This window comes from Eleutherodactylus coqui, chromosome 12, assembly GCF_035609145.1.
Source record: "Eleutherodactylus coqui strain aEleCoq1 chromosome 12, aEleCoq1.hap1, whole genome shotgun sequence".
NCBI classification, from domain to species: Eukaryota; Metazoa; Chordata; class Amphibia; order Anura; family Eleutherodactylidae; genus Eleutherodactylus; species Eleutherodactylus coqui.
Window position 1 is genome coordinate 47,251,077 of NC_089848.1, and position 14,943 is coordinate 47,266,019.

Genomic DNA, 14,943 nt, shown 5'->3' on the forward strand with positions numbered 1-14,943 from the left:
AAAATGTGGTACTCTTGTCAAAACGATGGATAACTCTGTAGAACTCACTTTGTGTCAGTTTTACTGAGTGGAGAATTTTCTATTTTGAGCTATATTTTGCTTTACGCTATGTTTACCTGGCATGCATTAACACCTTTTTTTACACTGTCAGGGTGCATTCAGACGAGCGTGGTTTACACACTGCTACAACAATGTGTAAACCACGCTGCTGACATGCAGGAATTTTGCAGTGAACGAGTTGCTCCATGCTCCGCGGAGCAGCCCATTCACATGTCCATGCTGCGAGCAGAGTACTGTCACGGCTCCCATAGGAGCCTGTAGTCAGCACCATGGACAGCACCTCAGCACAAAGCTGACAGGATAATCGGCACTCACTGTCCCAGCTTTTTTACCAGCGCAGGTTCTGCACTGCTAAAAAAAATCTCTGTGTGAGCGCTTCTTTAGCAGCCTATTGGTTGCTATAGAAGCGTGGTTTACATGTTGCTGTAGCAGCGTGTAAAACAATGCTCATTTGAATGCACCCTAAAGGATACTCAACTTTTCAATAGAAGGAGATTGCGTTTTACAATGGGAGTTAATGGGTGACATGTAACTGAAAAGCGTGAAGTTATATATTTCGGAGCTATACACTCACTGCATTCATTAGGAGATTATGGTGCGAACAAAACAAGAGAGGTAGAAATAGGGATCCATATCAAAACATTTCAGTTTTTTGTTTTATATGAAAGAAAGATGTTTCTGTGAAAGAAAATTCCTGCTGACGAAGTGAACTTTCAAGGTTCTGTTCATTTCAATCAAGAGCACTCCCCATTCATATATTGGGTTGTCCCCTTTCAAATCTATTCTATTGTATTACAAATATATACATATATGTCAAGTGGTGCCTATTTTAGTTGTCTTCTCTGCTTTAAAAAGAGGGAAATACAATGATTCGGGCCTCTTTACTTAGATCGGCATTTCACATGCTCACAGCTACAAGTAACAAATGTATAAAAGTCATCCTCATTCATCTCATCTGGTGGCACTGCCATCTTCAGGATAAAAGCCTACGTCTGCTCCGAGCTGGAATAGGGTTTTTTTATATAAACTAAGCCAGTTTTTGGCATAGATTACAGAAAATGTTACAGGCCATGCTGGGCCCTAACCTTAAAGCTGGGCCCTGCCTGCTTTTTGAAAAAGTTTCAAGACATGGAGTAAATGGCCAAAAAGTCAGAGTTTTGACATGTGCACCAAAATTGCGACCAGAATTCTAGTGTCCAGGGCAAAGTGAATTAGCTGAGAAGCTAGTGAACCCACATTGTTATAGAAAAGTAATCACATTGTTACCTTCATGTGAGTCTTGGTTCACAGGTTGTGTTGGAGCCTCCTGTTAAAACAATGGGCATCTCTGCAGAACCCAACTGAAGCGGTTATGTCAGTGATGTTATTGTAGGACATTGGTATCCATCATTCGATGTAGCTTCCATAATAAGTGGAAACCACAATGCAGATGTGAGCAGAGCCTTATTTGTTAAATGATGGGAACTAGAGATACACAACTGTGAAAAGTCACTTAGTGTCATTACTGCATTTTCCATGAACCCTTGTAAAATGCTTTTCACTTCATCTCCAGGTGGCTCAGTATCCAATATGTATGCGGTAAATTTAGCAAGGTACAAATATTGTCCTGGCATAAAAGAGCATGGACTGTCAAGTGTTCCGCGACTCGTCATGTTTGCATCAGAAGAGGTATGAAAAAACTTTTACTTATCAAAAGTAAGGTACATCTACTTTGTTGTGTACAGTAGGACATTCAGTTAGTGGTTTCCTATTTCATGTAACACTATTAACCCTGTCCAATCCACTGTCTGATGTCTGAAGAGATTCTGATTGAAGGCTGTACAGCTCCGATGTCGGAGGACGTCCGGCAGGGTATTCTTACTGTAGATTACTGTCCACTCTGTTGTAGGGAGGCCTCTGCAGCATGTCCCATACCGCAGTACTGGCTCTAGCCAGCAGGTGGCACCATTGTATAATGGCAGAAAGAGAAAACTCCCTAGGAAATCCTGAATCCAAAATTGGATTGCAAAGGATTAAAATATATGCAGTAAATATAGATGAAGTGGTGCTGTATTGTCAGTACATACTGATAATACTCTTAGTTTATGTAGTTCAGCCGGTCCATCTACAGTTCTTTCTTAAAAGCAGCTGTGGTTTAAAAAAAAAAAAAAAAATGCCACTGTTGTTCATGTGCTATGTCAGGTATTATTACCACTTAAGGGAATATGCTGTTGCTTAATGCCCTTTTAGGAGGATTGATCATTCAAACTAGCGAAAGTGAACAATAATTGTTCAGTTTAAACACAAGCCAACGACCAAACGACAAATAATCATTCACTTTTCGTTCATTGTTCATTGTTCATTTTATGCATTGTTGGCTCGTTCGCTTATCGCTCAGTTTAGACAGCAGTCACTTATACAGCGAATGTGAACGACTGAACAATTTCTCATTTTAAAAAGCCAATAGTATATCTGCCCGTATAAACAGGCTGCCCGAGCGAACAATATGACAGTCAAAATGCAAAATTGCCTCTATTTTTTTGTAATCTGCAATAATTGTTTACACCACAAAATACATGCCAATAGTAATAGACCTATGGTTAATACCTGTAAAAAATCAAGTCAAACCGTGTTTTTCAGAAAACAAGACACTGTCTTATATGAATTTTTGCCTCCAAAGAGGAGCTAGGTCTTATCTTAGGGGGTGTCTAATAGTACTTAGCAGGCTCAGTCCGGGTCCCTCCTGCTGCTCCGACACACTTCTTGCAGTCCTTGGCCGCCAACAGAAGATTACTTCCTGGATTCTTAAATCCTGCTTCCAGGAAGTGATGGCTCTGACTGGCTCTCGACTGCTGCTCAGCCAATCAATGCAGCACTGGATGAACCAATCACAGCCATTGCATTGGTTCATTGAGTGCTGCATTGCTTGGCTGAGTAGCGCTCAATAACCAATCAGAGCCATTGCTTCCTGTAGGTAAGATTTATGAATCCTGTAACCAGAAAGTGATCTTCTGAGGGCGGCCGGAAACTGCAAGAAGCACGTCGGAGCTCCAGAGAGCAGCGGGAGGGACCTGAACCAAGCTTGCTAGGTAATGTATCCATTTTTTTAAGTAATGCAACTAGGGCTTATTTTCAACGTAGGGCTTATATTTAAAGCCTCCCCGAAAAGCCTAAAAGATCAGGGTAGGGCCTATTTTAAACATAGCTCTTATTTTTGGAGAAACAGGGTAGACAACGGCTAAATGTTTTTGCCTATCTCTTGTCCAGCTGTTCTGGAGCATCTCTGCGGAGTGTCCAGCAGTAGTCAGCCAGCTGGTAGTGGAGTGTCCAGCAATAGTCAGTCAGGATGGTAGTGGACCATTTTCCCTAATATCTTTGTTCCATTGTTGCAATATCTTGATAAAAAAAAGTTCGCCATGTTCATCACTAACCATACCACAGTTGTCTGGAAAGAAATCAAATGGGAATAAAGGAAGTGGATCTTTAGAGACAAGTTTCTGATACTGCATCAGCATGTCTTGTACTAGCTTCTTGTAGTTTTGAGAGAACCAGAGAAAGTTTGTAGACACTAAGCGAAAAGCATTGCATGCTTGTTTCGCATCACCCTGCAGCAAGTTTTTAAACTGGTCATCTTTTGAAGAGCTCTTGAATCTGAGGACCCAGAAAACCCCCCTCTTTAATTTTTGCCTCACTGAGTCGAGGGGATTTTTTATGAAGGTATCGGAAAGCAGGTGAAGTCCGGTCCTTGGCTTTAACGAAGTTCTTCATCAAACCTAGTTTGATGTGAAGGGGTGGTAACAGGATTTTGTGAGCCTCGACCAGAGCTGGGTGCTGGATATTCTTCTCTCCTACTGCTACATTTTGTCTGTTAGTCCAGTGGCGTAACTATAGAGGGTGCAGGGGATGCGGTTGCACCCGGGCCCAGGAGCCTTAGGGGCCCATAAGATCTCTCTTCTCCATATTGGGAACCCAGTACTATGAGTAAAGCATTATAGTTGGGGGCCCTGTTACAGATTTTGCACTGGGGCTCAGAAGCTTCAAGTTACGCCTCTGTGTTACTCCATTCCTTCTACGCGTAGTACAATTCCCTTGCTCAGCTATCCCACTCAAGAAACACGTGTATTTTGTATATCCTTGCTGCAGTCCCATTAAAAGGGCAACTATCTTCAAATCACCACAGAGGTGTCAGCTGTACTCAGTGGAATTCAGTAGCTGCTTTAAGTTATCATACGTCTCTTTCATGTGGACATCATGCGCTACTGGAATAGATGGAAGATGGTTTCCATTGTGCAAAAGCACAGCCTTAAGACTCTGTTTCGAAGAGTCTACAAATAGTCTTCATTCTTGTGGGTCATGAGTGATTTCTAAGGCATTCATGAGCCCTCTATATCGGAACAGAATATCAGATAACCTTCCTTTCTGAAGAAAGGCTCAAACTGTAAGTGTAACTGTAACTGTAAGGATGTTCTTACAGTCCTACTGGATACATTTACATGGTGAAACACAGAAAATGAACTATATCAAATATCTTCAAAATGAGAGGCAATAAACATTTTTCATGGTCATGTTCATGTTCAGCACACCAAGATGCTACGGATTAGGACCTTTTTAAGTCAGTAACAATTTCAGTGTTGACTAGTGTAATCATTTGATGTTAATGGACCCATAGCTGAAATACCAGGCACAACCTATAGACAAGAGTGGCACTGTTTCGGGGGAAAAAGGAGACCCTTTTCTACTCCCATACAACCTACTATTAAACCTAACATAACGCACTATGAGGGCCCAGTTACACGAGCGGCAATACGAGCGTATTCCAGCGCGGAAAAACGCTCGCACCACGTGTGGACGAAAATCCGCACGACCAGGTCCATTGCCAGCCATATGTTCTTTATCTGGCAGGTGCGTATTTTCGTCCTGTGGTGCGGGCGTTTTTCCGCGTGGATCGCTGCTCGTGTGACCGAGCCCTGACAGCAAATTTGATTTTTCTAAATGATAACTTCAGTTCTGCTACCCTTATAGTATATTGGGAACTTTATAACTAGTTCTGTGGGTTGCATATTTGTGTTCATTAAATTGAATACTGATCACTTTGCAATGCTGTGTGTTTTTTTTTTCCAAAACCACTCAGTAAAGTGAGATCTTGGGGACCTGGGCTGTTTGCATATTGATCTCAAAGTAAACATTTTCTCAAAAAGATAGGCTGCACAGGTGAGCACGTGAAAAAAGCACTCAGGGCTCAGTCACACGGGCGTTTTAACGTCTCATTATTTGCGCAGTAAAAAAGAAAGCACCAATGCTTTCCAATGGCAGCGGTCACATGTGTAAATTTTACATGCGCATAAAATTCAAACGGCAACAGAGAGAACATACGGGTGGCAATGGATGTGGTCACGCCTTTTTTTTAATGCACACAGTGCAAATTTTTTTTACGCGTGAATAAATGTGCGTAAAAATGCCCATGTGACTGAGCCCTCATACCGCACTAATCCTGGGAAAGCCAATTTTTAAAGGAACACCCATATGTTATGCCTAGCCCAGAGCCCAGGGGGAAGGTTTATGACAAAGACTTTTTTATGCTCTTTGAGTCCCTGTATGAACCCACAGGCCTTGCACTAGGTGTACCTCTGTCTATTAGCTTCTCAGAGAGTGCTTGTTAAAAAGGCATTGTAAAAGGACAATATACGGGGGGGGGGGGGATATATTATGCAATCTGTACCAGTTTTAATCCGTTAAAAAGTCTCATTTTATCGCAAACCTTTATTGTGAAAATGTTAGCAACTTTTTTTTTTCAAATGTTATGTTTTTCTCATTACTTTTCAAAAAAGTCGGCACAATTAGTAGAAACCCTGTCATTTATAGCAGAAATTGGCATAAGTTATAGCACAAATCTACACGTCCTCATAGCTGGCATAGATTTAATTCTCAGGCACATGGAAATTCAAAGTTGCACCAAATTTTTTAAGGAGCATGTACCTCCTAGTTAATTTGGTTCATCTTACTCCAGCATACCTCATGTTAAGGTTACCATATCAAATCTCCGTCTTAATAAATCCCCCCTTCATGTTCAATAAAATAAGCTTTGGCGCCAATAAAAAAAAGTTAAAAATTTTACACAAAAATGTGCAACTTTTTAAGATCCCTGGAACTGTATTGGGAAGTAGGAGGGGTTTCATGGAAACTGGGGGATGGTGGGGTGTAGTTGGGGGGGGGGGGGGCTTAGCAGCCTGATAGATTAACATATTCAAGAAGTTAGTGCAAGTAGATTTTATTTTCTGGCAAAATGACAGCCACAAATGTACCAGATTTATTATGTGCTTTTTTAATAAATCTGACCTATTGACTAATGTATGAAATGCCAATCTTAAGAAATCTCACCTCAAATATTGGAATCCCTTTTATTTCCTTGAAGTGATTATACTGAAAAGTTATGCTTGCAATCAGCATATATAATAGTAACTTTACAAGTATGGTTTTAGCCTTTCTACAGATTTATCTTTCTTAAGCATTACTGCTGTCTCCTCATCTTTGATGGCGCTCGCTGTTCTTAGTTATTCCAAATGAAATAGATTCAATTCTAGAAAAATAATATCTAATGAATACAAATGACCCTGACAACTGCAATTGTTCCGCAAAGTGTACAAAAGATTTAATCTAGGTTGATCAGAATGAGTCAGCTAGAAATTGCTATATTCCGAATGCCTTAATGGATTCTAATGATACCTTGCAATAAAGATTATACTGTGCTTAACAAAGGTATTTATTCTCTTGGGTTCTCATACGCATCTAGGCCTCTTGTGATAAATTCCATGATTTTATTTGTCTTGGCTACAGTTTGCCAGAAAGTGTATAGGAGATTCTGAAGTGTTATGTTATGATTCTGCTTATATTGAGCTATAAACAGCATATGCCAAATACTACCTACCTTAAAAAACGCCATATCCTCCTGTAGACCATGGTGGTGACAACATCATACTACAATATGGGCTGCTTCTCTTGAGTCATCATACCAACACATAGGGAACTCATACAGGACAACCTACTTTCTGCAAAGAACAGACAGAAACCTTATTGACAAAATTTGTCTTCACTTGAAAAACCATGTATTTCACCGATGATCCCAAAACAATGTAATAGAAAATCCATACTAAACCATTTATGCATTTAAAAGGGTTAGGCCAAGTTAGACGTTTATTACCTGATACATTAGGTGATACAAATCTGATTAGTGGGGGCCTCACTGCTGAGATGCCCACCAATCCAGAGAACGGAGGTCCTGTGCTCTCCTATTCTCATCACTGTAGGCTTACCCGCAGTGACATCAAATTGAATGGATGGTGGCCGAGCATGTGTGGGCACCATTCCATTCATTTCAATGGGGCTGACATTAGTAGCCCAGTACAAGTGCACGGGTTTCATTGTAAGCCCCATTAAAAAAAGGAATAGAGGGGTGCCATGCATGTGCAACCGCCACTCAATTCAATATCCTCTTCACTGTGGGGGTGCAGCAAGTCCACAGTGAGAAGGAGAGGGGGACATTGGACCCATGTTCTCGGGATCAGTGGACACCTCAGCAGTAAGACATCCACCGATCAGACATTTATAATTTCTTCTATTGATAGGTGATTAAAATCTATCTTGGAGATAGATTTGTGCACAAATCTAACATGAATATGAACCCCATTCTTTTGACTGAGGTTGTACACATGAGCAAAAAAAGTTGCAGCATGTCTTGTTTTTGGGTGTGCCCTCACATCGCATCACCCATTGTTTTCAATGGGGTCGGCAAAGCATCGTGTAGCGTCCAGAAAGTGACGCCAGAAATTGTGGTGCCCGCTGAGAGACACCAAGGAATGTGTGGTGAAACACTGAGGGAATTGCTGTGGGGAATGGCTCTCTACCCATGCATATGACTGGAGTTGGGAGGGTGTCGTGCATGGACCTGTCATGGTGGCACTTACCAACTCCTGTTCCCGGAGGGAGTTACTGCAGCATAGGGTAGGGCCAGTAGTCCACAGGATAAGGGGGGTAGTAGTTGTCAAGTTTGTGACTCCACCATTCCACATACCGGCATTCATACATGGCGGATTAATAAACGCTGGACAAGGGTATCGTCCCTCTGGTCCTCAGGAACGGTTGAGGACCTGTAAAAATTTACTTAGTTCAACTTTGAAATCAGGTAATTACAGGTAGATTCATGGCGGCAGTTACAGGCAGAAGCTCAGATGTTGGGAGGCAAAAATACACAGGAACAATACAGCCCTATAGTGCATGTTATCTATATGTCACCGGTCCTAGACATGAAATATACTCCGGAGGAGGTAAAAGATCCTCTCCACACACTCTCTCGCAAGACAAAATTACTTAGAAGGAGACTTAGGTAAAAAATGTACCCTGCATATTCTCTGCGTGGGTGTCAAAATCACGTACTTTTGTGTGGTGATCCGATTGGCGGACGGCCACACAGGAAAAATAAAGGCCTGTAGTGTGAACGGGTACCTGGTATGATGGGTCTCTCTATACGGAAATACTTGGGGGACTGCTCTTTCTTTATCTGGGGATTTTTAGTGACTCGCTCGTTCTCCCAGACGTTTCACATGTGGTAGGGATGTCTCTCTGTCTCCTCCATATTAGACACAAGGAAACCAGAGATGTCTCTCTGCGCTCCTGCGGTTTTTCCAGCTGATCGGGGAAGAGGGAAGATCCTCAGCTCCTCCATAGGGAGCCTCTCCTTCTTCTCCATTTTCAATGCAGGGAAGCTGAAGGTGCTTCCCTGCATCACTGCGGGTCCTCCAACAGCATGGGTAGATGGAAGATCATCAATAACCCTTTCCCGCTCTCAGACACTCTCTTTTATAATCTCACTTGTACCACATGACACAGTAGGAAAGATACATTCAGCAGCAGACAGAGCTGACAGGCAATGATTTTGAGCGTTAACCCTTCAGACACTGCAGCTGTGCAACACACATACAGAAAATAGACATGACAGCTTTGCACAGTGCATCCACAAAAGTCAATACATGTATGACAACTATGGAGGGGACCAGGATGATATTCTGGGACACTACAATTGTACCGCGTGCTAGGTGCACGCGAGTGCAATGCGATGCAAGGTTTAATCATTGAAAACAATGGGGGATGCTCTATGATACTCAGTGACTATACAAGAATGTGAAAAGGTGAAGTAAGTAACAGAATGTGATTCATTGATTAAACAAGGCATCATTAACTGTCAGAGATGCATGAAGCAGATTATAGATTTTCATTTATTGAGCCGAAGATCTCTGTCATACAACATTGTGGAGCTTTCTATGATCTACAGTGGATTGTAAATATCATAGCCTTGCACTTACGAAAGGTGTGGAGTAGCATTGATGAGAATCTTTCTAGAGCATTAACCCTTTCCAATCCACTGTTTGAGATATTTCTACATTCTGATTGAAGCTTCTACAGCTGCAATGTCAGAAGACATCTGACAGGGTATTCTTACCATCTATTGTCAGCCACTCCGCTGTCGGAGCCTCTCTGACGTACAGACACTAGCTTTAGCCAGCAGATGGCACCGTTGTATAACAACAAAAAGAGAAAGCCTTTTAGGAAACCCTACATCCAAAATTGGATTGGAAAGGGTTAAGGGCTCAGTCAGACGGGCGTTTTTTCGCGCGATTTGCGGATCGCATGACGGATGCGCATCCGCAAATCGCGTGACCGGTGCGCGCAAGTCGCCCGCAAATCGCCCGAAAATCTGCTCCTAGCCGCGTTTCATTAGAAACGGGCCGGAGCTGTCCAGCGCATTGCATTCAATGGAGACGGCAATACAGCCGTCTCCATTGAAAGCAATGCGCTGCGGGCGAGCCCGGGATGAATTGTTGGTAAGGGCTTAAATATATAAGCCCTTACCTGCAATTCATCCTAAAATGTGTAAAAATTAAAAAAGATTGTATACTCACCTGCCGGCAGCCGGAGCTCCGAGCGGCCGTCCTGCAGTGGGTGTGAAGGGGGTGTGAGTCAGACCTGCCCCCTGATTGGCTCAGTGCTGAGCCAATCAGAGGCATACCTCACTCACACCCATTCATGAATTCATGAATGGATGTGAGTCAGACCTGCCCCTGATTGGCTCAGCGCTGAGAGGCAGCAGTCACTCACCCATTCATGAATTCATGAATGGGTGTGTGAGTGTTTTCAGCCTCTGATTGGTCAGGGCTGTGACCAATTAGAGGCAGATCATTCAGCAGGCGGGGATTTTAAAGCCCCGCCGGCTGAATAGTGCCAAGAAGCAGTTCAGGAGAACTGACAGCGGCCGCGGCTGGACTCCGGCTGCAACGGAAAGGTGAGTATACAATTTTTTTTTATTTAACACATTTTAGGATGAATTGCAGGGAAGGGGTTATATATTTAACCCCTTCCCGACAATTCACCCCGCGCACGCCGGCAGCCCATTGCTTTCAATGGAGCGGCTGTATTGCCGCTCCATTGAATTCAATGGGCAAACATCGTTCTTCTCTGTCACAGCTGTTACAGCTGTGGCAGAGAAGAATGATTTGTCTTCTATATGTTCTCAATGGGGTCGGCGCTGCTGCCGCCGGCCCCATTGAGCGCATATACAGAAGAGAACATGAATCGCAGATCGCAGATAGGTGCGATCTGCGATTTTTTGTTCTATAATTTATCGGACGAGCGCATAAAAAGCGCTCATGTGTCCGATACCATTGCAAAGCAATGGTTTTAAAAAATCGCCGGACGCATGCGCATGCGCAAATCGCGGCTAAAAACGCCCGTCTGACTAAGGCCTAAAGGTAACAACTTGTTCAAATTTGTTCACAAGTGAACAACCACTTCATACTTATGGAAAAAAGATTTCACAATGTCTTACCTCCCCATAAAGGTTGGTTACCTATCACTAAAGCAAAAGGGGCTCAGTGCTCAGTTAAGCACTCCTGCACCTTCATTCTAAAATGAAATTTACATTTTATAGTGCACAATTTAGTAGTATTATGATTATATAACATATTTAACATTTTTTAAATATTTTTTTATACATAGCAGCCCTTTCCTACACTCGTGCTTTGGGCTATGTGATGTCTGTGCATTTCATGGACAGCATACAACTACTTACTAGCCTAAGACACTCTTCAGGCAAATTAATTTTCACACGGACCGATGGTCCAGTGAAAAAACTTACTGCATGTCGTATTTTTGACCATTTTCCACATGAGAATAAGACAATTAAAAATAAAATAAATCTGCTGCCAACTTATTCTGCAATGCTTTCAAGTAATTTATTTATTACCCTCCCACCAAACTGGGTACTCATTTTACTGACCTTAGAAGGATGGAAGGCTGAGTCAACCTTGAGCTGGCTACCTAAACCACATGGGGATTGAACTCACAACCTTCAGGTTATGAGCAAGAGCTTAAGACTGCAATTCTACTGCCATAGCATTCTACGACACACGAGGCTCTTTAATGTGCAATTAATGTGCAGGATTTGTGGAGATTGGACAGTACAGCAATGAGAGCCCATATGCTGTCCGATGTAAGTTGTGCCCAAGTTGTGCAACATGTTCGACCATATAAACCCATCATTAAATAAATAATATTAACGGGGTTGTCCACTGTGGAAATTCCTAGCTATAGACTAAGAGAAACCTGATTGTAAATTTTAAATTTCTGTTCAACCACACCACAGCAGAAAAGAGGCAATGCATTGTGCATAGTTCCATTTTTCATGGGAATCTCCAATAAAAAGATTGTAAAGTGGGTGGAGTTTGTGAAAATTCACCTAAATGCGACCATTGCTATGTTTTGGCTTACATTCCTGAACAGATCAGGGATGAGGCTTAAAAGTGCCCTGCAACTGGGTTATGCAAATGTTAGGAGGTATGGTTGTGTCCATTGATTACAATGAGCTGTCCATGTAATATATATTCATAATGAACAAGACACTCACCGCTAATAAAGGGGTATTCTGGAGAGCGGGCAAAATTGTTCAAATGTTTCCACTTATTGCCATTATTCTAAACGTCCACCTAAATCATCGAAATGAACTTCAGTACTTTTTTATGTTGACCTGTGCCACTGCTACTTACCTCCCAGTTTCAGATTTCCACAATGTTTTTTAAAATAGTCACCGGGGAGTGTAAAACCACATCTCCCACAATTCCCCATTAGCAGTCATGACTGTACAAGCTACGACTTTAAGGCAGTGAGCATGCCTCACTAGTAAAACAGTAGAGCATGCTGGTCGTAACCGCTGGATACCAATGGAGAACTAAGTGGGGGAGAAGTGTGGGGGGGGAAGCTAATGGGTCCCAACTCGATTATTCAATTCTAGCGCAAAAGAATTGGCGTCGAAATTTTACGTGCGGAATGTAATTTTTTCACTTTCCGTTGTCGTAGAAACGGGAAATTTGGCAGGAGCATTGATTATGTCATAAATAGGAAACGCTAATGGGTCCCAACTCCATTATTCAATTCTATGCGCAAAAGAATTAGCGTCCAAATTTTACGTACGGAATGTAATTTTCTCACTTCCCGATGTCATAGAAACAGGAAATTTGGCACGAGCATTGATTATGTCATAAATAGGAAATGCTAATGGGTCCCAACTCCATTATTCAATTCTATGCGCAAAAGAATTAGCGTCCACATTTTACGTACATAATCTAAATCTCTCACTTCCCAATGTAATAGAAACATGAAATTTGGCACGGGCATTGATTATGTCATAAATAGGAAAAGTTAATGGGTCCCAACTCGATTATTCAATTTTATGCGCAAAAGAATTAGCGTCCAATATTTTACGTATGGAATCTAATTTTCTCACTTTCCGGTGTCATAGAAACGTGAAATTTGGCACGAGCATTGATTATGTCATAAATAGGAAAAGTTCATAGGTCCCAACTCGATTATTCAATTCTAGCGCAAAAGAATTAGCGTCCACATTTTACGTGCGGAATGTAATTTTTTCACTTTCCGGTGTCATAGAAACGGGAAATTTGGCACGAGTATTGATTATGTCATAAATAGGAAAATTAATGGGTCTCAACTTGATTATTCAATTCTATGTGCAAAAGAATTAGTGTCCAAATTTTATGTACGTAATCTAATTCTCTCACTTCCTGATGTCATTTTATATAAAGTAAACGTCGCATGGTTACCTCCACGTGGTGTTTCCTGGGTAAAGCAGAGAATTATGCAAAATGGTGAACATATGTTTTTCCGGTATCTCTAAACTAAGCACGACTTCATAAGATTTTCCGTGTGAACACCAGATAAACACCAGTACCAAATTAACTCGGGCGAAGCCGGGTATATCAGCTAGTTATTCATAAAATTGTTTTAAAGAACAGTTTTACATAAGAAATGTTACTTGTCCTTGGCACAGAACATCTTACATTAGATCACCTATCAGATCAACCTTTGATGACAACAATATCCACTGAATATTTTTACAAAGTTCCAAATATATCATGTAATACATTCCTATTCCCTGTATTAGGGCAGCTGGATTATTTCCTCTACCCCACTGAGGGGCACTGTGGTGAGCATATGCCCTCCTACATTATTGGGTATAGTGTTGTTCAATAGTTTATAGAACATTAAGACTCTTAGAGTCTTGGTAATCATGTGACCAGATTACAAATATGTAAGAAAAGTTATCTGTTCTACCATAGTGTAATACAGTCATATGCTAAAGGTTTATCTACTTTGTTGGACACTTATATTAGTTGTATTGAGCTATTTAAAAAAGCACGGAAAGCCCTGGCAGCATTACAACTTTCATCACAATGTAACTAGAAAACCAGACGAAAACAGAAAACTAATCAAAAACCTATTCTTGCCAGTTATTTTTATGTTATCTTTATCATATAGAATCTGAGTTGTTTTTTTAATTAATTGGCAGCTTTAATTCTGTTATTTACATTTTAACATTGTATAGCACCAACTACTTGTGTGTATAAAGCCAAAATCTATCTAGATTTGTCCTGGATATGACCAGTTTCCTTGAACTTCTGGATCAGTTTCCTGACAGTTCCTGCGCTCACTGGCAGTCTTTCTGAGTGTTCTTGATTGAAAGCCTTGGCCACTTCATGTAAAATTCAGTTACTCATCATCAAAATGATCTCAGTTCTGTCCTGGATTGTTAAAGGTACCTGAAAAGACATGTGATTAGTGTTTTCCATGCCCTGTAAGTCAACTTAACAACTTTTATTAATATTCAACATGAAATCATCCAGAACTTGAAAACGATTGCAGGTGTTCCAGTTCTGATGGAATCTACCCTTAAATCATGTATCCCATGGCCTCCTTTCCCTTGAAGTTTCTTGGCCCAAAACCAAGAAGGCTGCCACCAATATGGCAGACAGGCACCACCATAGAGCTGAAAGGTTTTTCTCCCACCCCTATAGGTGTTCTACAAAACGTCCTTCTTGTATCTCTCATTATTCTGGGTGGGCCTAACTTTTGAATAACCCTATACAACCGCAAAAGTGTTCCCCTGCTAATAACAACTTTATGTGCCAGAATAGAGAGACTTTGCAAAAAGTCATTTAAACTCCCCTAGACTTATTTTTTTTGTACAGCGCAAACTTATCCCGCAGCGCTTTCAGGTAATTGTTTTGTTTATTATCCCCCACCAAGCTGGGTACTCATTTTACTGACCTCAGAAGAGTGTACGGCTGAGTCAACTTTGAGCCGGCTACCTTAACCAAGTGGCAATTGAACCTGCAACCTTGAGGTTGTGAGTGAGGGCTTAGGATTGGATTCTGCTACCTTAACACTCTGCACCACGCGAGGCCCATAAGCATGGACCAGCTTGAATCTCAGAAAGGGTTGTCCATGTGGGACAACCTCATTAAAGTGATAGTATTATAATATACATTTATAGCATAGCTATAG

General features: G+C 41.5%; 1 protein-coding gene across 1 annotated transcript in view; it reads left to right on the plus strand.

Annotated features, from left to right (window-relative positions):
* The window catches only part of GADL1 (glutamate decarboxylase like 1), a 255,563-nt gene that overhangs the window by 100,895 nt on the left and 139,725 nt on the right, over positions 1-14,943 (plus strand). Inside the window, exon 6 of the mRNA XM_066584886.1 lies at positions 1,613-1,728. Within this exon, the coding sequence (XP_066440983.1) occupies positions 1,613-1,728 (116 nt within the window). The remainder of the gene's footprint in view (positions 1-1,612; positions 1,729-14,943) is intronic.